The sequence below is a fragment of the Aptenodytes patagonicus genome, chromosome Z (assembly GCF_965638725.1).
Source record: "Aptenodytes patagonicus chromosome Z, bAptPat1.pri.cur, whole genome shotgun sequence".
In the NCBI taxonomy this organism is placed as follows: domain Eukaryota; kingdom Metazoa; phylum Chordata; class Aves; order Sphenisciformes; family Spheniscidae; genus Aptenodytes; species Aptenodytes patagonicus.
Genome location: NC_134982.1, coordinates 14,864,526 through 14,887,292, shown reverse-complemented (window position 1 = coordinate 14,887,292; position 22,767 = coordinate 14,864,526). Strand labels below are relative to the sequence as shown.

The following is a 22,767-nucleotide window of genomic DNA, read 5'->3' as shown; positions in this document are numbered from 1 at the left end:
TGTGGAGAGATGCAGGCAAATTTGAGATCTCATGTCAATTATCTGTAAACTCAGAATAACTCTCCTGAAAATTATAGAAGTATTATAAGTTTTCTTAAAAATGAGTTATAATCTTGTATTTATGTTTATAAACAATGGACTTCGTGAAATAATAATAGTATGTTGAGTGAATTTCAGTAACTATGGTTCACAGTGATTTCTGTTCATGTGATTCATCAGAAGAATGCTGTAAACAATGCTTTCAATTCTAAATCAATTTATTTGTTTTTAAAAGATATTATTCCAATTTTATTTGCCTGCATATTCTAATTACACAAAATTTAGGGCTCTTTTAAAAGAAAGTGATTGTTTACAGTATTTCTAGCTTGTGAAAGGAAAACCATGCCTATAGAAAGATCTGATTCTTTCTAGTACATTAATTCAGCACAATATTTAGTCCTATCAGAGGACAAAATGCAATCTATTGTCTGAAATTTGTCCTTAGAGAAATACTGGCTTGCAAAGCTCTCTAGAAACATCAATAAGAAATAAAGGTATACGTCATAAATATTTCTCCCCCTTTTAAAATATTAAACAAATAATTGTTATTGTACAGCATACTAAAATATTTAATTTAAAAACTACATGTCCAAACTGAGCCTTGATTTTAATTCAATGTAACATTGTAAGTTTCAGTACAGTTGCATATTCACATAAGGCAGGTAGTACAAGCTTTTCTTGAAATCATTCATGAAGTATGCTTAGAGAAAGGTTAAAATTATCTGTCAGAAATGCAAAGAAAAATCTGTTGGAGCCCTTAGTTTTGAGTCAATATTATTGCTTTCATAGATTTTTAATTTTTGCATTATTTGTAGACACCTATTGTGTATTATCACATTTTAGACACAATGGGGGAAGCAATTACCACTTCAGCAGATCTTCATTACATGGCTTCTACAGGAAAAAAAACAGCGGAATCTCAAGATGCAAGTACAAATACTGACCCAGGTAAGTGCTACCTGTGTGACCTACAGCTACTATTTCTGGTATTACTTCTTGTTAATTGCGACATTTGGTCAGTTTCCAAAATGGAGTAAGTTTTTAAAGGAAAAAACAGTTTTTAGTGCTGTAACTTTTTGTTTCAAAAAGTATTAAACCAGAAGATATTGGAATATAAATTACAAAGTATTAGTTAAAATAATTATAAATAAAAATATTACTGATGCACTTATGTAAGAGTCTCCATATGCTTTCTGTAAGTCAGTTCTGCTGTGACTTTTTCTGAAAGTTTCTTTTAATTAGCTTGACTTTTTCTAAATACATTTTAGATAATGTTTTAAATGTGACTGAAATGGTTTCCTTGTCTCTTACCCCACAACTTTTCTTTGATTGTGAGCTGGGAAATCAGAAATGTACATTCAGATAATGCCATCAGTGTCTTTACTTTCCTTGAATTCATGCATTTTGGTTTTGTTTTTTTTCCCTATCAAGTGCTCAAATCATATCAGGATGTTGGAATCAGTGCTGGAAATGAGGTTTCTGAAGTTCAAAAAAATGAGTCGGTCATGTCTGTTTCTGTTCCTGTGTCAGGTGTGGCTTCAGTCTTTCTCTACTTCATTTGTTGTTTGGGAAGTCTATAAAAATATTACAATTTTAACATGTTTTTTGTACATGAGGTAGCTTAATGCAGGATATAGATAAGATGATGCTAATTTATCTGGCTTCGTGAAACCAAATGTGAAATAATTATAATACTGTTTATGAAAAGTTTGGCTAGAATTTTTCATGGTGCAGCATACCTATGCTTTTGTATTCCTGTGTGAGGAGGTACATTTGTGGCTTTTAGCTTGATTTTGGTACTGCTTAATCTTGGGGGGGTTGGTGTTAACGTAGAGCAAGTGGATTGACCAGTGGGATGCTAAGACAGATCACAGCTCCACATGAAATCGAGCTGTAGTAGCTCAGGTAATGATACAGTTATTCCATGCATCTGCTAAGTTGTGTAGTAGCTATATGTCAAGTAACAATGTTCCAGTCTCAAGTAGGAACTTTATTCCCAGTCAGTCATCTTTTGGGTCAGTTTGTAGAACAAAAAATAGAAGGTAACTTTGATTTTGGGCTAAAGAAGATTTATTTTGGTTTGGGTTTTCTCCCCCCATTTTATAAATCCTTGATAAATTGTACTACGTAGAATTCAGTACTTAAGTATTTTCCCTATGGTACCAATTAGCATATTAATTTTTCCTTTCTTTTAAAATTCAACACTGTTCCATTTGGAAGATTATTTTACTACGTCACATGACTTCTTTGCAGATAGTTTATTAGAGGTCTTTCTAGCTGAGTAGTATCATTTATTTGGATCAAGTAAAGATGCAGATTTTTATTTTTTAAACCTATTCAGGAAGGAATTGGAAATGAATAGCAATTTAGACTGCAGCATGTTGCTTTGATTTTAATCTTTGAGTACTTTTCTGCTAATTTATCACCAAAATGAAAAATAACTTAGTAATTTATTGTTAGAAGCAAACATTAAAGAAACCTATTAAGCTACAATGTTTATCTTTATTTTTTAAAAGAAATGCTAATCAAAGCTTTTCTTATCATTTAGAGAACGCAGACCTGTTTCTAAATAGTTTGTCTGAAGTTTTGTGGCTTTTACTGTAAATACAATACTGACCATTATTCTTTTCTCCTAGAATCATCTAGTCCCCCTGAGGTACTACCACCAGATATGTATTTAAACCTGAGATTCCCCACTGAAGTGAATGAGAGACCTTTACTGTCCTTTCTGTCAGATGCACCTGATTTGGTTAGTGGTCCAATGTACATAGGGTTAAAATACATTTTAAGTATACTGTTTGTCTTACCTCATGAATTTGGGTTCTTTATATCTGGATGAGTCGGTTGTATAATACCATAGGGAAGACTGTAGTTGTTTTGTCTCCAAAACAAGCAAGCCTTTCAACTCGAAGTGGTAAGAGGTGAACACACGAAATGATTAGCAATGTACTGTAAACAATGTATGCAAAACACATACTGTATAATTCTTTGTAATCTTGTTCTTGTTTAGAGTGAACATGAATATATCAGTGTGATTGACATTGAAGACAGTGACATCCTTAACAATTTGCCCATGATACCTGAGTCTGCAGAAGAGAGAGCTACTGCACAGCAAAATGAGAAGTTTGAAATTCCATCTACTGCAAAACTTCATCACATGGCAGCTTCTGTTACTAATGCAATTCCACCTGAGGCACTTCAGAAGAAAGGTAAACCATTTTGTTTTTAAATCAGACAAAAAAGCTATACACTTTTGTTGTAATACTCTTACCTCCCACAGAAAATCTGCAGCCTTTCCCCAACTCACCTCCTGCTTTTTTAGTCTTACAGATCAAAACTTTTATACATTTGACTTCCTTTGTGACGATTCCTGCCTCCTAAAACATACTATTAGGAATAGCACAGCTATGCCTCATTACTTACAGTACTTAAATGTTTGCAGTTTATTCAATGATGTTGAATAAACTTTTTTATTTCAAGATGATCATCTGCAAAATGCATCAAGCCAAGTGCAAAAGGAAGATAAGAAGTCAGATTCTGCTAGAGATAGTGTAACTTGGAACATAATACATGAAGAAGACAGAACTTTTCCTTCTTCAGAGCTTCAATCCAAAGTGATTGGCAAAGAATACTTTTCCACAAAGCAGCAGGAAATGGATATACAATTACAGACACTACAGAACATAACAGAAAACATGGAGGAGGATTTCAGAAATACCAAACTGGTGAGTTCTGACTGCTGTTGTGTCTGAAACAGTTTATTTTTTAACTTCTTTCAGCTAAAGACAAAATTTACATTTTGGAATGATGTATTTTCAAATCTGCTTAGTATATGTTGAGAGAGATCAAGAATAATATACAGTTCTTTCACATTTAGTGCTGCATTTATTGGCTGACATGGTTACTTACAATGGACCAAATGCTGGCTAGAATGGTGATGTTCTTAGGGAATGGGCAGAATATATTTAATTTCTCTGTAACTGGGAAAATGGAATAGCACAAAAGTTCAGGCTGAGCAGGAGACCTTTTTGGCAAAGATTTCTGCAGTTGTGCCTTTGCAGAATATTATGTGACTATTTCTGGAACCTGTTCCTATTTAATTCATAAAATATTTGCATTTTTAATGTCTCTATAAATCTAAATATAGAAGTAAAATAAATGCATTTTGGACATAGTACATTTGGATGATCTTATATATAATTCAGGAATTACTATTTTATAGGTCATGACAGAGATAATAAAAAGTTAAAAATTTTCAACAGACTGACCTTTTAATACTCTATCTAGTTTAATTTGCCTAAAACTTCAGGTGTGGCAGGCTTTAGGTGTATGTGAAATGGGGAATGCTGGCAATTATTTCTTCACATTACTTTAACTTTTTTATTAAGTTTAGAGCAAACTGGGAGTGACTAATCTAAGAATGAGCCGGTAGGTTCTGATTTTACCTAGCTGGTAAAAAAAATTTCATTTTCTTTGCACATCAAGAAAACTAAGTCAGTTTCCAGTTCCTGCAGACATGGCTTAATACAGAATGAGTTCAGTAGCACTGTGTAATTCTACAGCATCTACTTTTTGTATAATCATTCAAATTAATAGTGTCCATTGCCTGTCCTTCCATATATTCACAGAAATGTAAGGACCTCATTGTGTCAGCTACACACAGTTATTACACTAAGGTGGATTATTTAATCACATCCTTCATCAAGGTGAATATCTAGCCAGATTTTTAAAAGCCTGTAGTTAAAAAAAAATACATCCTTCATATATCCTTTCTTTGTTTCAGCATTTCACTGCATTTGCATTTTAAAATTTCTTCTGGATATCTAGCCAAATCCTGAAGATAAACCCATTTTCTTTTTTGCCCTTATTTCAGCGCACACCAGTGTGTCATTCCTTTATAATACGTTCATATGTATTAGAAATCAGTTTTGAGACTTGTTCTTTGTAAGAATAATGTTCGGTAAAATGTCTCAGTCTAGGTTAGTCAGTTTTTAGTTTTCACTTTCTAGTTTTAAACTTCAGGAAACTGCTAACTTACGAAGAATATGGAAATATTTTTGTTTCTATGGCTTTTAGATAAGATACCTTGGAAAACTTCAGCTATTTTAAAAATAAAAATAATGTGATCAATAGGAGTAAAACTGTTCACAAGAATAATACGGTTCGTATGTATTTTTCTCAGAGTAAGGGTCCAGAAGGCTGAACTCTTTAGATTAAATTAATCTACTTGAGCTACTTTGATTCCTGAACTATTTTCTTTGTTTTTAATCAGGATATTCCATTAAAATGTTCGTAAGATTCTGAGGAAAAAAACATATTTAAAGCAAACTTTGCATGAATATCTGTGGTATAACTCTCAGAAATACCTTGAAGAATGTATTGTTACTTATTTTTTGGGTTTCATTTATAGCTAGTGAAAATAATAGAAGATTTTGAAATGGCTGCCAATTCAGACCTTGGTGCTCGTCCTTCATTCTCTGAAGATGCTAGAATCATTGATGATGGTATGTATTCAGGTATGTATTCAACAGAAGGATAGTAAACTTGCAATTGAATATTAAACTTGACTAACTTTTAATTACCACTGAAGTTTAATGCAATCCCAAAAGGTGTTATTGAAATATGCACCAAAAATCAAAAATAGGAGAGAGAGAAATAAAATCAAAGGTAGAAAATCTGAATATTATGGGTTCTGCTTCAACAAAAATGCATTTGAAAATATCTGTATACTTTGATCTTTTCCAAAACCATAATGTAGGACTTGGGTATAGGATTTTAAAGATGATAGTATGTATTTCTATTGTATTGTAAAATCAAAACATGGTGCTTATGAGTGCTTTGCTTGCTGATATAAAAGGATACGAAATTTGTCCTCAGTTTTCTCTATGTATATAAAGAAACTTTTTTCATGCATCTTTGGTGGCTATTTAGTTGTAATATCTGCTGATTTTAGTAAAAGCTTCCATCAGTTTGTTTGCTAGAGCTGATGTATTGAATAATTTATTGTTTATATAACAATTGACTATATAGTACCTATTTACTTATACCTACTGTACTGTGCCAAGAAGGAGCATGCTAGGGGTACATACTTCAGATCCATTTTACATTCATACCAAAACATAGTCTAATCTACTTATGAAGTTAATACAAAACCAAGTGGTAGAACCAAATCATGGCTATAATCTGTATTTATACAAAAGACAATATTTAAGATGTCCATTAGCCTCACACAGAGCAACTCATGGTTTAGTCTTTTTTTTCACGTTGTCCTAGTTTCGGCAGGGATAGAGTTAATTTCCTTCCTAGTAGCTGGCACAGTGCTGTGGTTTGGATTTAGGATGAGAACAAAGTTGATAACGCACCCATGTTTTAGTTGTTGCTAGGTAGTGCTTACACTACTCAAGGACTTTCCAGCTTCCCATGCTCTACAGACTGAGAAGGCTGGAGGTGCACAAGAAGCTGGGAGGGGGCAGAGCCAGGACAGCTGACCCAAACTGGCCCAAGGGACATTCCATACCATGTGATGTCATGCTCAGTACATAAACTGGGGGAAAGCTGGGGGGGGGCGCTGCTCGGGGACTGGCTGGGCATCGGTTGGCGGGTGGTGAGCAATTGCATTGTACATCACTTGCTTTGTATAGTATTATTATTACAATATTATTATTATTGTTGTTGTTATTATTTTATTTCAATCCTTAAACTGTTTTTATCTCAACCCATGAGTTTTTCTCACTTCTACTCTTCCAGTTCTCTCCCCCATCCCACCGCGGGGGGGAGTGAGCAAGCAGCTGTGTGGTGCTCAGTTGCCAACTGAGGTTAAACCACGACAGTCCTTTTTGGCACCCAACGTGGGGCTTGAACGCATGACCCTCAGATGAAGAGTCTCAGGTTAAACCTGAGGTTAAGTCTCAGGTTAACTGAGGTTACTCAACCTGAGGTTGAGTCTCAGGTTAAGTCTGAGGTTAAACCATGGCAACAATTACAGGACTGGTACATACATCACAGCTCTGGTAGTACCCTTTCATAGGGAGGCACAACTGATCTAGGTTCAGGTTGTTCTAGGTTTGACAGATAAACCTATATATATGAGTGATAGTTTTTGCATTGTGGGGTTTTTTTCATTGGCCTACACTAATTACTATATTTATTATTTTTTCACAGAATCAGAACATTATTTGAGGGGCATGATTTTTGAAGATGTTACAGATCATGAAAAGGAGGGCTTAAACTTGGAATATCCTGTACCCAGTTATACTACATTGGAAGTACACTCTCCTGCCTCAGCAGCCTCTGCTTCTAACTTTCCCAGTGGCATAAAGTCATCTTCTGGTATAATCTTTAATGTTTATTTTTCCCTTTTTCTCCTTTTAAAAATAAGTAAACCTTTTCTTCCTGGTGTAATACTTTCTCATTGCTGTTATACAGAAGGTTACGTAATGCCAATGAGCTCATAAAAGTCAGTTGTCAGTCTTTCTAGATTGCATTATTTAGAATGGCTTCATGGATGTGCATTGGTAATGAGTTTATATGTTACATGACGGAACAGTATCACTAAGCTTTGAAAACAGTTCAGCAGTGAATTATACTTGCAGTCAAATTCATCATTATTGAAGGAAAATTACTATCTTTGGGTCTATTTCTGAAACCCACCACTGTGCTGTGATTTGTAATTATTTAGTTAAGTGAACGTGACTATAAATAGGCACAGTGCCACAGAACACTCATGGCTTCCTCCCAAAGCTGTCTTTATTATCTCTGTCATCCTTCTGTGTTCTCGAGAGGTGAGATTTCAATTAAATCCAGCCCACATCAGCAATATAAATTGTTTTATATCACTATACAGTAACTACTGGCTGTGTCCTAAAACATTATTTTATGAGGTCTCATTTCATTTTGCAAACTGACAGTATTTTTGCAATTATGAAGACTGCAGTAGCATTAAAAGGAGGAGGAAAAATCACTATGCAAGCAACCTATTGCCTGTGTTTAGAAATGTAGAGTGTCTTATTTTGTCTGCATATTGCTTGCATTCAAGCTTCTAAAAATGGTGTATACTTTGTACAGGTGAACATGCATTTGACAGTTACATTTGCAGCAATCTAGCTAAAAATGTGTTAAAACATGGTTCCTATATCTGCATACAGCAGAAGTGAATCTCAAATGGCATGCATATCCAGATGAATTTTACAAACATTAATATACTTACAGTTTTCTCTTTAAGTATAAACTTGTTACTTGCAAGCTAAGAAAACTATAAGTGATACTAAGTTGGAACTATAATTATTTGAAAGTACAGTTTAGCTTAGGAACGATAACAGTGCTTTTCCTTCCAAGACATCCATACTGCTCTTCAGCTGCATTTCCTGAATTCCAGGAGTTCGTAGCCTGGCTTCTTCAAATGTTAATTTTCCATAAAACACTGTATAGTTAATTGGAGTATATAATTTCCAGTTAGTTGGAACTGATAAGCTTAGTTTGATCATGGCAGAAAACTGACAACAATGATCTCGTCTTCCTAGCAAAACTATCCATGTCAGTCAGGCAGCTGTTAGTTAATGTTCTCTGAAGGCTTTGTATTAACTTGGCAGTTGATGACATGCTGTCTCACAGGTCATTAAGGCTATGTAGAATATTCATTTATTTTTAGTGTCAACATATTCAGGTTGATATATTTCTGTATTTTATTCCATAGGCTGTTTAACGTATGTGGTGTTAGTTTGTGTACAAGTGCAAGGCTTTTATTAACAAAGACTGTTTCTGTTTCAGGCTTTCATGTATGCGGAGATCTATGTGATAGGTATGTATTTTGAAGTTGGTTTTGTTGAAAATTCATTTACTTTAAACTCCTACCAAAAAGGGGATTGTCAAGGTGGAACTATCACATAAAAATCTAGGCATTCATTTTCAAACTGAATGAAAGCCCTTTTATTAGTTAACTTCAGGCATTTATTCTGACTTTGGTAGTGCCTGTTAGATTTACTTCATACAAAAGCTGCAGAAGCATTCAAAGTTGCTTTCTAGTTACAAGTAACAGAGCTGTTAATGTAGATGCTGCTATTGTCTATGTGCATTTGTTATTTCTCCTATTTGCAAAACACTGTTTTTGAACAAGTACAGGTAACTGCTGCTGGTAGCCATCTACTGAGGCCAGCTATCACCAGAAAGTTTTTGAAGTGTTACCATATGAACAGCGTAAAGCAACAGACTGAAGATTTCAAAACTGGAATGATCTTATGCATTAAATAAAATGGTCTGACATACATAGTTTTTACTGTTAACTGCTGTTGCTCTTCTGGATCCAGTTGTGCAGTTGAAAACAGTAGCTGCCTTCCCTTTCTTTCTGGTCATTCTGCTCAGTTACCCACCCTTATTCTTTTGCTTGAAGCATAGCAGTAAACTGAATGGTTTAGTTTATTTTTAAAGCATTTTAAGTGAAACTGCTTGTTGTGACTGAAGTAGATTAGGGAGTGACTACATAACCTTGAGGATGGGTGTGAGGCAATAAACTTCAGCAAATGGTGATTTTTACCCAAAGGAGTAACTTGAAGCAACTGTAGCTTGTAATCTGTGTGAGATTTGTTTTTTATTGAGAGCAACTGATTAAAAGAGAGGAAAGAAATGGGCAGAGTTTAGGTAAAACTATTCCCTCTCTCACACTGATACTTGCTCAGAAGGTCATTGAGAGTTGGGGTTCCTGAAACCGCTAGCATCCCACAGCCTTGTCTCAGCATGGGCAGCAGTACAAACCCTGTGGGTACTCCTGACCTTCTAGGCTGCCAGGCTCAGCCTCTTCTGGGTCAGCCATGCTCACACACCCCATTGGAGCTCAGGCAGTTCAGCTCTGGATGGGGCCATATTTCTGGATGGTTTATTCAAAGACCTCTTTGCTGCAATACCCCTGATGTTAGTCAGGTCTCACTCATTCTGTCCCATTGACGCTGGGGAGCTACAAAGTTGGCTAAAGTGTACATGACGACAGTGAAGCTAAGGTGATGGCTGGTAACTTTTTAAAGATGGTGCATCTACACACATTATCCAGGTATTGCTTGTGTGCACTAACACAGTGAGATGTAGGGGAAAGAAAATTCAGTCCAAAGGCTTCTGGTAAAACAACCTGAATACTCTTGTTTTAAGCGTAAGAGGAAGGATTTTAGCTTGTTGTTCTTACAGGCATGTTCTACTTCAAATTAGTAACATTTTTTTTCCCCTGTCTACCTTTAAGCTCTTTAGAAGATCCTCTGCAAATTACTGGTCTGAGTGGTGTTACTGACATCGTTCGTGACCTTGTAGTAGAAGGTGATGTCTCTCCATTGGAGCTGGGCTTTACAAAAATACAAGCTAAGAAAATCTCTAGGTAATACCATGGCTGTTTTTTATTATGTGTTAGTTAAATCATTTTGACACTGGTTATTCTTCTTATAGCTCACACCGTGTAAACAATGGAAGCAAGCATGTGGTTTGAGTTGATGTTGATGGGACTAGTATTAGAATTGTTTAACAGCCACTATTTTACTGGCCATTATTGTCAAATGTGCTAATTGGCTTTTACTATTTTGTTTTTAAAATTATTTTCTTCCTACTTGCTTGTTCATTCTTCTACCAGGTATAGGCTGGAGCACAACTCTATATATACAGCAGATACCATTCAGCCAAGGGAACTGGAGCCTTTTAAGCAGTACTGAAAGACAAAATAGACATTTCCTGATAGTGGCAAAGCAGCTTCGGAAGCTACCAGCCCCAGACTGCAGCTTGTCATGCTTTCCTCCCTGCTGGAGATGTCTACACCTTCCTAACTGTCAGTTATAAAATCAGCTGTGTTCTTTCCTGAGATAGGTTGAAATTACAGCTGTTTGCTACTCTTGTTTGTGATATCAGTTGCTTACAAGGCAAAAATACAGCTGTTTAGGATGCCAATCTGTTGCGTTGGTGCAACAGTTCACACCAGTTTAAGATACCTGTTTCAGGATGTTCTAGTGTAGTGCTCAGGTTTACTTGTTCTAACGCTTATTTGAATTGTAAAAGGAGCTCAAGAGCTTCAAATCTAAATCTGCACAGATCATAACATCCTTGCGATCCTTTGAGAATTCCAAACACATTAATAGTGACTACATCAACATATAAACGTTGCTAGCTGGACTGTTTTGTGCAATTATGTGAATATTCTCAAAATTACTGAAAACTTCAGAAAGGTATTCAAGTAGTATTTAAGCAAACCTGACCAAAGACCAAAAGACAACTCAGTTTCATGTACTTAATTTCACATAAGACTCTGAATACTTCTGATAGTGACACTTCCCTTTGCCATAAAGTAAATCACTTTCAAACATGTCAAAGTTCTTGAATCCCTTGAGGGTTTTAATGCTTCAATCCATAAGCTTTCAGTTGAACTGCAGCTACTAGAGATATCTTATTTTGTTACACTCTCATCTTCTGTTGATTCTGGAATTATTAGTGCCTGCCAGTCATGAAAATGAGGGGAGTTTCAAAATGGGCTGCAAAAAATGAGGCATTTAAAATTGAAACACTTCTCTTGGAAAATCTCATATTTAATTTTTAGGTCAGTGCTTTTAGTTTTACAGTGAAGAAAATATTTATTACCCAGCTGCTTACTTTAAAGACTACTGCAAGGTGAATTAGTAACTATTTCTGAAGAACTCTGAGGATGAAGTTATGTTAGCATTTCTTATTGGCTGTATTTTTCTGTTGTTAGTATTCTGAGTTAGTGTTTTTAAAATTACTTTGTACAGATAGACTTGTGAAGGAGCTCATAGGTTGAGGAGGAGGAACAAAAAGTATGATAGAATCTCACTGGTCTTTTTTTCTTTTTAGATATTTATATGATACACACTTAAAAATGGAAGATTAAAGCAAAATTATTTGCACTTTTTTCTGTGCCAGTTATCCTATAAAGACAATAACAAATGGCCCACATTTAAAGCGTTGGTCCTATTATCTGAATGTACTTGACAAATAGAAGAAAAATTTTAGGAAACGTCTTGGAAATGTGTGCCAGGATTTTATGAAATAAAATTTTGCAGAAGAAAATTTCTCTGTTGTTCATTACTTATGCTTTCAGCTGAGTCAGAATTTTAAAGGGATTGCAGTATTTTTATTATGTCATGTGTAGCTGCCATTGTTGGCAATTTAAAGGATGTGCTAGATTATTTCCCATTTACATCTGCTCTCAGGGTTCATGACTCTGCTGCTGGACATTCTCAAAAAACAGAAAAGGAGAAGAAGGAGATACAAGCGTGGATGAAAAGAAAGCAAAAGGAAAGAATGAGAGAATATGTGAAGAAACTGGATGAACAAAGACAGAAAGAGCATAATCCATTCAATCTAAGAAAGAATGTGGTAAGAATAACGGGTATCTTGAAGAGTAACTGTTACGTATTGTACAGCTGTTTTGTTGATTGTTCAGGTTAGATAATATAAAGGCTGTTGGTGATTTTTTTTTTCCTATTTTAATGTTGGTTTTTTATATGTATAATTTTACTTAATTGGAACTGGCCATAGTTGTGTCAGAAGTGATCAGTAAGCAAATATACCAGTGTTCTTCACAGGCTGCAGTAATGACAATTGGCTGCAGGTGGCAATTACGACCGTTCCCCCAGCTCTAGATTCAGGAATTATAGTCCCCTTACTGTAATGGATATAGCTGTAACATTCACTGGTAAAAGCTGTATTTTGTTAGGGAGTGATAACTACAGAAGTTGAAACAAGATGTAAACACATCTTTACATCTTCCCCCGCACCTCCCAAGGACACCCAGTGAATTTAAAAAGCAGAGTTCAGATGCCAACATCTTTTACAAACGCGATGGGATACTGAGGGCAGCCATCCTTCTCATTCACACACACAGAAGTGTATGCAATTACAGAGGGTCAGCAGAGATGTTAGAATATGGCATATATCTCGAGTATCTGATGCATTTTTTTGTTGAAAGCTGGTTTCAATACAGGCTCAGCAAACAACCCCTTGCCTCCCAGAATTTTTTTAATTTTAAGTTTAATTAGTAAAAGCACGTTTATGGCCTGATAAATCTCTTCTGATCTGCACTGTGCTGGAAATAACTGAAGGGAAAAAAAAAAGGTACAAAAGTAGTTCAGGAGTAATCCGTGTTAAGTCTTAAAATATGCATTTGTCACCTGGATACCTTCAGGACCTGAAAAGACACTGCTGGCTCAGGGGAAGCTCCAGTGTTACAGGAGATGAGACGTAGCAACAGCAAATGTATCCCTATACTTTTTACTCATCAGTTGAATGCAGGGTGTGGTGTAAGTTCTTTCATGCTGAAGCTCTACTGGTTCTAACTCCCAAGCAACAAACATGTAACACACAAAAGTTTCCTGTTACTAAATAATTCACTTGTATTCACTTTTAGAAAGAGTAACAGCTCTCATCTATGAAATACAGTATTTCTCCTGGTTTTAAACAGTCTGTCAGAGTTGAACCCGGCTGCTCTTTTGCACGTGTGTAGAGAGAAGTGATTCAGAAAAAATGGGTCCTGCTCCTCTTTCTCTTTCCTGTATTACCAACCCATAAATACATACTTGATGCTTTTGTTATAGGCTTTTATCCTGAAATCATTAGATGGAGGGATTCTCAGCTTTTGGTTTTGGTTTTTTGGTTTGTTTTTTTTTTTTTTTAGAAGAAAGCATTAAAAAATTCAAATTGTACTTTAGCAAACACAGGCCAAAGTGCAACCTTGCCCTGTTTTTTAGATTAGTTATTGTTAGGAATGTCACTGATTTTTAGGAAACTGAAGGTGAGGCCATCTGAAACATTGAGCTTGACAGTGAAGACATCTCCTTAGGAATGTTGGTGTTTTAAGCATAGGAGCTATGGAAGGTGTGACTGCAAGCTTTCAGTATATTTTTAGAGACTGGAAGTTTATAGAGACAATCTTATCTGAATTTCCTGGTAGGGCCATATGCTTTCATATTGTTTATCATTCTGGAGAGTGTCTTAAACAGTAACTTTCAAGTCAAATAGGTACATGTTTTGAGAGTGAGAGATTGGAATGAGACCACAATACAGAATAAGTTAATGGTTATTATATTTTCTTGCACAGCATTGTAGTCTTACTTCAAAGGATATTAAATTATTCCAGAAGAAGAAAGAAGAAAAAGACAAGTAAGTTGCTATAAATGTAACTCGTGGTATTCTTATTTATATATTAATCTTCCAGTCTTAAGGAAGAGGTAGTTTTAACTACCTTGTCTATGAAACTTCAGATATGAATGGCATTTCAACCAAAAGCTTAAATAATTCATGTTTGCTTTACCATTTAGGACAACTCTGAACATGTTTCATCCTTTGACTGTATTTTTCACATTTTAAATATCATTTTTTCATTCCCGACATTGACTCATTCATTCTGTCAAACCTATCGTTAGTAAATGTTTTAGCTTTTTGCTAATGATCTTAAAAGGGTTAGTATATCTTCTCTGAAATTGCAAAAATATGTTCTTCTATCCTGGTTACCATGTAGCCTTACAAGACTCACAAGCCAGCTGCAATTAAATGAGTGATAGCATGAGTTAATATGTAATATTATTTCTCCATAGAGCCCTGTTATCTGAACATCACAGTATGAGAATATCACAAGCACTTTCTCTGATGAATGAAATGTTATCTGAAACAGTGCTGTTACCTGCAGATGAACATAGAGCATTGTCCAGGACAAGATCACATCAAGAGTACAGAAAAAGGCGTATGGCATCTACTAAAGGGTAACAACTTTAAGCATTAACCCTGATCTGATTTATTGGTGTCTTTACCACACTTGAAATTTGTCTGCAATTTGTAGCTAGTTGGTATAGGATTAGCTTGAGAGAAGCTTTATATTCTGGCAGAATCAAAGATACACTTTGTCTGGATCAGATCTTCAGCTCCTGTAGCAGTCGTCTTAGAACCATTAGTGCAAATCTTGGAGGGAGCCTTAAAATGCCTTTCAGAGCACAGAACAAGCCAACTCTAGAGTCAGAGGTGTAGTCAATGTCCTATCCCATTCCACTCAACAGCAATTCCACCGGACTATAGCCAGCAGCATAGTTAATGATCTGAAGAGCATCTAGTAATGATCAAGAAGCAAATAAAAATACTATTGTGCATGCATATAGACTACTTAAATTAGAGTTTAGCAAACTAGATTTACTCTCTCCCTTTCTAATTTTTTTCATTACCTAGGATTTTACTTGTTCTTTCTTTTGCACTTCAGTGCTTATTGCTTTTTGAGGAGATGATGATATTTGAGTATTATAAATTGGTGAATTTATTCTACTTGATGGCCTTAATGTCACATGCGTGTCTATGTAATCCAGGTGTATATTGCAGTATACTTTTTCTTCTTCTACATACAACTTTATGTTTTCCAGAATAATAGGAGTGACTGTGTACATCAGATAATCCTGTAACTTCCAGACTTAAATATTTCTGCATCTCTTTTTAATAGATAAAGTTCCAGGATAGAGCATTAAACTGAATGTAGTCAGTGCTGTACCGAGCCTGCTGGTGGTATCCAAGGGCAGTTTAAGTACGTCAGCCCTACCAGAATCAGAAGCACTAAGGAATGTCATGCAGGAAGCCACCTTAGGAGTGGCAGTAACTTCTAACTAATAAATTTTGTTGGACCTAAACTGTCTCTTTGTAAAGCAAATGTGATATGTCTTCACTGTGATTGCCAGCAGTTCTGGTGAGGCTTGTTGGCCCCACAAGCAGCGTGTGATGCTGATCGTCAGCTAAGTGGGCTGCAGGGGATTTCTGTGGCCTTTTTGCCTCATCTGAATAAGCCATGTTAGGTCTAAGTTGTGTGGAGGAATGGTATATGGTAGACAGTGGTAAGTATTTGGGCTTTCTTGTTGTTTTGTTTTTTTCTTGTTATAGAGGGCATCCGAACAGTCCTATTCTGTCAGAAAGGAGCAGAATTGCTGCCAAACCCAGCTTTGGTCAAAAAGTACACCGTTTCACCCCAACTCTTGGTTTAACACAGTCCAGGGGTAAGAACAGAACTTTCTTAATGAAGGCACATACTGAAGATAATCTTCAAGTTACAACTGGATTTTGGGAGGGAGGAGCTTTAATACCTATGTAGAAAGCCAGACTCACAATCCTGGAGGTTTCCTATCCTGAGGCTTTTGCAACTGTGCTGTCACTGGCCCGTTAAATGATGAGAGTTACCTTTCCTTATAATCTGTTTCTAAACCCAAAGTAGCTTAATTTGCCATAGCAAGAGTACTGTGTAATCCAGGAAGCAAGCTCGCAGATGAAAATTTTGAAGCATCTTTTGAGTAGTTTTGGTCTACTGCGCTTAACAGAGGAAATACCAGGGAATTGGTATTATTATCTTATTATTGTCTTTCCAGGAAATGCCTGTATGCTCCTACAGAAAAGTACTTCCAGAGGAAGAATGAGAAATGCTGCAAGCTGTCCTGTTAATTCTAGACACTGTAAGTTACAAAGAGCGATGACATAGTGTTGTTCACCTACATAATACAGGGGAAGAATAAGACACACAGAACACATTTCAGACTACATCCTGGGTAGAATTTGTGCAACACAGGCCTCAGATACAGCATTAGTTTAGAAGAATAGAAATCATTTTTCCCCCACATAAAAATCCTTTTCATTAGAAACTTGTGAAATATTTTAATCAATCACCTCTGTTTACCTCCTGAATGGTTTTAGCCAGACGGCAGTTCCAAGATTACTGAAGCAAATGTGCTAGATTTCAGTGATTTCCTGAGACAGGCATTATGAAGTCATGAGGGATAGAGGACTTGAGTCTGTCTTTCAGCTGAAACCCACAGAGAGTTAGTTAGCGGTACAGTACACAAGTATTGTGCCTCTTCTTTACTTTCTATGCTGCTGACTTTCTGAGCTCTTTAAAGCAGGAATTGTCTTTGTTATCCCTCTGTACACTATTTAAGATACTATTTTGTCATAATGTTAGAGTGTAAAAATTTATGACTGAACTTTTTTTTTAATTATTTTAGTGATCTTTTTTCCCCTCTGCCTATCTGTGTAGGTCTGGATCCACAAAAGTTTCCTCACGTAAATGTTTTCTCCTAATCAAATTCTTTAACAGATGCAGGACTTGATTCCAAGAGCAGAATTTCTGATCAGACAGAAAAAGATTGAGGAGGGAATCAGTCTGAAACTTAGGAAATACTGTGGGTTGATTCCATTCTCCCTTACACCAGAATTATACTAGTGGCATAACAGAGATCCTATTTGTCTAGCCAAATGTCAATTTGAGTTGGCAATGCAGGAAAGGGAGAGAAGCAATAGTAAGCAGATAGGCATTTTTCCTGAATCACTCACTCACCTCTACATGTGTGAAAAGTCATTCTCCACCTCCTTTCCATACATTCTCTTTCTAAACTCTAAATACAGGTTGATCTTTCTCTGATTTCACATCACCTTCTTGTATCTGTTTCTCCAGTATGTCCCATCACTGCTAAGGGTTTCACTAAAGTTCCGTGTCTTTTAAGAGGCACAAATCCAGGATTTATATAGTTTTATTCCTCTATCAAATAATGTAGCAACGTCCCTTTCTGGGGACTGCACTACAGGACCTGGATGCTGTAGGCACCGTGCATAGTCCTGTTCCACTTCGTGTTCTGAGCTGGGAAGACAGTTCAGAGCATGAGGCTGGAAGGGACCAGCAGCATTTTCTCGCTGTAACCCCACATCAGTTCAAGGTAACAGGGCATGCTGTGTTTACATACAACTTCAATTCTTAGAACTTGGAGCTTCTGTTCTTGGAGAAGTTTCAAGACATTCAGAAGAAAACAGCAAGAAATGTTACAGTGCTATGGTTGGCTTGTTTTCTCCTCAGCTGCTGAGTACAGAGTCAGCAGAACATCAAAACAAAAGCCTCCACATGTTGCCGCTGCAGTTCAGACAGAAGGTGTTGATCAAGAGACTGATCGAGACATAGTAAGTCCTTGGACTGTGCCTGATGATATCCAAAGAATACTTCAGGATACTCATGACTCCTTGTTTCAGGTAGGATGTCTGCTTATTCTAGGAATTATTTGATACCTGCCATTTAACACTTTGTTTACTTCTGCTTTATTTAAAACCTGGTTCTCTATTCAAAACGTGTGGGTGGGATAGATGCAGAGGGACATAAATGATGGTGAGTCAACAGAACGACATTTTGTGTTTACAAGCAAGGTCATTCTTGTGAGCCTTGAAAATGAATGTTCTTTGTAACTGTAGAGGCATGTTGTCTGTCCAGGCAACAGACACTAGTGGAGTGCATAAACAGGAAAATAAATTGCATTTGCTGCAGAATAATCAGATACATAACTTGATTAGGACATGTTTGAAAAGAGTGGGATCATTTCTACTGGCTGCATAGAGGTCTTGTCCATGAATGATACGCAATGATTCAGCTCATCTTCTTTTCCTCCAATAGGCCTCTGCACTGCAGCCTGTGAGTTTCTCTCCTCCCGGCATTATTGACACTGATGGTGTTTCTGAAAGCACAGGAAGTATCCTCAGCAAACTGGACTGGAATGCAATTGAGGCTATGGTAGCAGATGTGGAAGACGAGTGAACAAAATTTCTCAGCTGCTGGGCAGTGAATGGATTGAGGCTTGCATTAGTTTTCTTCTTCAACAGCACAGAAACTCTCACTGCTTTCAGTCTTACCTAGATGAAATTCAATTCTGTAACGTGTAGTTTGCTTTTCATATGTCTTCAAGTCAACAAGAACTAAATAGAGTTGGTAAATGCAGACCAACAGTCTTAAACAAGAAGGGGCTACTTTGCCCCTCTCAAATACCTAAAAAGTTTTATCCTATTTTAAGAGCGCTGCACAACTGTTTTACCTTTGTATTTAATATTTAACATCATTATGGATGAAGTTATTTTTGTAACTTACAACTGTGATAAACTGATTTAATAAACGTGAGTTTATTAGTTTCTGCTGTAAAGTGATTTACACGCAGAGCACCGTTATTGCTGTGTACCACTGTGACTGTACATGTGCACGTGCACCACCCTTGTATTTTAAACCCAGCTTACTTGTACAGTAGTTTAGAGAAATCTTAGAGTTTGAATGACTGATAAAAAGAGGTACAAGTAGTCAGGCAGCAATAAATGATATACAGACTTTTGTTAGAAAAATCAGACACCAGTATAAGACACTAAGGACAAGTACTTACCAAGGTAAAGAAAAATATCGCTGTTCATCCATCTACATAATGGTGTTGTGTTAGAGCTCTTCTAGCAGCCCCCAGATGTTTGTAGAAAGAACTCCCATATGGTCAGTGGCTGTCAACTAGTTGTAGTAGCCTGAACAAATGCAGCTGTGGTGACTCTTTCCCAACAGCAGTATTTTTTTATTTTTGTAGTGAAGAAATTTGCATTTTTCATGGAAGTCAAAAGTGTGTTAAGTTCCAGTGGTTAATTACTGTCACCCAATACTGTAATAGTTTAAAGAAAAAAAAATTTACATGTTTCTGAGTGAAGCTGCATCTTGGCAAAAATAAAGAAATACGGTTCAAAGAAAGCCTGCTACAGGATTACACGTGTATCAGGATAGAATTGACAGTTTCTGTAGGCTCAGAGGTCAAAACTGGCTATGTGTTCTTAGCAGTCCTCAGAATCGGCACAGCTTGTCCCACAGGAGTGGCCAGAGTGCAAAACATGGTACTGGGAGTGATCATCTCCAAATGAAAAGGGCAAGTACCTTCAAAGAGCCAGTCCAAAGCATGAAACTGTGACTTCACTCAAAGGCTCAAGCTGTCTTTCTCCAAGGGGGCAGCAAAGAAATCATCAGTAAGTACCTTCTGTTCCTGGTGGAAAAAAACCCTGAAAAATCCTGTTTTAACCAAGTATGAAAGTCTCCTTATGATCACAGCCAGCTGTGAGAAGGAAGAGAAAGCAGTCAGGGACAAGGCAGTGACTCATAAACCTTGTCCTAAAAGGCTTGTGAAAACTGTATCATACTCGGCCTTTGTTTGGGATGGTAGTTACAGCATCACAGTCATTAAATGTTAATGGATGTGCTACGATGCACAAACATACTAAAAATAATAATTTAAAAACCACTCTCCAGACAGGCTTGGAGATAACAAACGTGGTGGTTTGCTAGCAGTTGAGTTACACAGGTTACCACGACAGCGTACCTGCTCCCCTGAAGGGGCTTTACTTGTTTGTAAATGAAACGTGTTTGTAAAGCATCCAGACCTTGACAGTAGATGGCTGAGGATGAAAATGTTCAGGTAAGCTGCTGGGGGGGGGGGGGAATTGCAGAAACAAGGTGTAAGAATGCTGTTTATAAAAAGGGTGTTTGAAGGACCTTTACACGCTTTCATCACGTATCTTACTCCTTAATACTGTTTGGGGTGGTGCAGCAGTCGGATATAAACAAAAGTAAGGATCATTCCTTACTGAGGGGTTGCAGGAGTAAGGTGGCTCATCCATCCGTTTCTTCAAGCAATGTATCTCCTGGTGCTAAAGGAAGAAAAAATGCAAATGAGCAGTTCATTTAATTTTAACAGTGGTGAAGGACATCTTTTCTTTATCTGCCTGCTGATCCGTAGCATCACAAATCACTAAGACAAGGGCAGAGAGGCAGTTCAAAGACCTCCCAGCCACGAGGTCAATGCTAAACTTAGGCGGTGCCGAAGATGCGAGGGAAGCGGGCGCCTGGGCAGAGCTGCACACCTGCAGAGTCACAGCAGGATGAAAAAACACTCCGATGCATAGGAACAGGGTCATCGAGGGCTCGCTCTTAACCCTGCTGCTTCCACTGACTCGAGGGGTTTTTTGCACTTTCTCTTCTTTCATGATGCTTTCCTTTTTAGGGCCAGAGGTGAAACTTTTCAGTATGTCTTTTTCTGAGAGAAGCAGGTAGTCCTTTTAGCTCTGCCAATCTCTAAATGAAATTTTGAAATACACATTAAGAAATACCTCCAGGAGGTGTCTGCTGTCATAGAAGCTACGAGGATCAAACAAGTCAAAACCCGTTAATTTAACTCCTAAAATCATTGCAGCCTTTTAGAAAAAAATTTTAAAATATGTTTTTTCTCTAAAGTCCCAGTAAGGATTTATAGTCAAAATGCAACTGTATATGTATTTACAAATCCCACCTGCTTTACAATTTAGTTGCCTTATTATTATATTAACTTATCAGGATCAAAGTCTCTCTTGCAGAGTTGAAATAGAAGTTAATGCTCGTGTTAAAATTTGAAGGCTTGACTCTCCACAAAAACAAAACTATAGAAGCTGAAACTTTGGAAGAGGAGGAAGTTGGTAAATACCATTTTCCTTCTTTATCCAGCTCACCACCTCTCTGCTAATTTTGTTTTGAAGTCTGCCTTGTATTTGCCATCCCTTTTTTTTTGGTCATAGCCTCTTGCCTCTTTAGGTCATAGAATAGAATCATAGAATAGTTTGGGTTGGAAGGGACCTCTGAAGGTCATCTAGTCCAACCCCCCTGCAATGACCAGGGACATTTTCAACTAGATCAGGTTGCTCAGAGCCCCGTCCAACCTTGTCCTGGTTTCGGCAGGGATAGAGTTAATTTCTTTTCTAGTAGCTGGTACAGTGTTTTGGATTTAGGATGAGAACAAAGTTGATAACACACCGGTGTTTTAGTTGTTGCTAGGTAATGCTTACACTAGCCAAGGACTTTTCAGCTTCCCATGCTCTACTGACTGAGAAGGCTGAAGGTGCACAAGAAGCTGGGAGGGGGCACAGCCAAACTGGCCAAAGGGACATTCCATACCATGTGACGTCATGCGCAGTACATCAACTGGGGAAAGCTGGGGGGGGGGCCACTGCTCGGGGACTGGCTGGGCATCGGTCGGCGGGTGGTGAGCAATTGTACTGTGCATCACTTGCTTTGTGTATCATTATTATTATTATTATTATCATTTTATTTCAATTATTAAACTGTTTTTATCTCAACCCACGAGTCTTTCTAACTTGTGCTCTTCCAATTCTCTCCCCCATCCCACCGGGTGGGGGGGAGTGAGCGAGCGGCTGCGTGGTGCTTAATTGCTGACTGAGATTAAACCACGACAGTCCTGACCTGGAATGTTTCCAGGGACCGGGCATCCACCACCTCTCTGGGCAACCTGTGACAGTGCTTCACCACCCTCAGCGTAAAAAATTTCTTCCTTATGTCTAGTCTAAATCTACCCCCCTTTAGTTTAAAGCCATTCCCCCTTGTCCTGTCGCAACAGGCCCTGCTAAAAAGTCTGTCCTGGTCTTTCTTACAAGTCCCCTTTAACTACTGAAAGGCTGCAAGAAGGTCTCCCCAAAGCCTTCTCTTCTCCAGGCTGAACAACCCCAACTCTCAGTTGGGAGAGACACCCAACACCTCTCACAGGAGAGGTGTTCCATCCCCCTGATCATTTTCGTGGCCCTCCTCTGGACCTGGTCCAACAGGTCCGTGTCTTTCTTATGCTGAGAACTCCACAGCTGGACGCAGTACTCCAGGTGGGGTCTCACCAGAGCAGAGCAGAGGGGCAGAATCCCCTCCCTCGACCTGCTGGCCACGCTTCTTTGGACGCAGCCCAGGACGCGATTGGCCTTCTGGGCTGCGAGCGCACATTGCTGGCTCATGTCCAGCTTTTCATCCACCAGTACCCCCAAGTCCTTCTCGGCAGGGCTGCTCTCAATCCCTTCATCCCCCAGCCTGTATTCATACCAGGGGTTGCCCCGACCCAGGTGCAGGACCTTGCACTTGGCCTTGTTGGACCT

At 37.7% G+C, this 22,767-nt stretch overlaps 1 protein-coding gene across 1 annotated transcript in view; it reads left to right on the top strand.

Annotated features, from left to right (window-relative positions):
- CPLANE1 (ciliogenesis and planar polarity effector complex subunit 1) overlaps window positions 1-18,986 on the top strand; it is a 66,578-nt gene extending 47,592 nt beyond the window's left edge. The window contains exons 39-54 of the mRNA XM_076361818.1: window positions 883-987; window positions 1,471-1,569; window positions 2,676-2,788; window positions 3,050-3,248; window positions 3,520-3,764; window positions 5,450-5,555; window positions 7,201-7,368; window positions 8,806-8,836; window positions 10,262-10,393; window positions 12,228-12,393; window positions 14,114-14,175; window positions 14,610-14,774; window positions 15,928-16,040; window positions 16,407-16,490; window positions 17,882-18,051; window positions 18,467-18,986. Of these exons, the coding sequence (XP_076217933.1) occupies window positions 883-987; window positions 1,471-1,569; window positions 2,676-2,788; window positions 3,050-3,248; window positions 3,520-3,764; window positions 5,450-5,555; window positions 7,201-7,368; window positions 8,806-8,836; window positions 10,262-10,393; window positions 12,228-12,393; window positions 14,114-14,175; window positions 14,610-14,774; window positions 15,928-16,040; window positions 16,407-16,490; window positions 17,882-18,051; window positions 18,467-18,607 (2,099 nt within the window). The 3' untranslated portion in view covers window positions 18,608-18,986. The remainder of the gene's footprint in view (window positions 1-882; window positions 988-1,470; window positions 1,570-2,675; window positions 2,789-3,049; window positions 3,249-3,519; window positions 3,765-5,449; window positions 5,556-7,200; window positions 7,369-8,805; window positions 8,837-10,261; window positions 10,394-12,227; window positions 12,394-14,113; window positions 14,176-14,609; window positions 14,775-15,927; window positions 16,041-16,406; window positions 16,491-17,881; window positions 18,052-18,466) is intronic.
- Window positions 18,987-22,767: the final 3,781 nt, after the last annotated feature.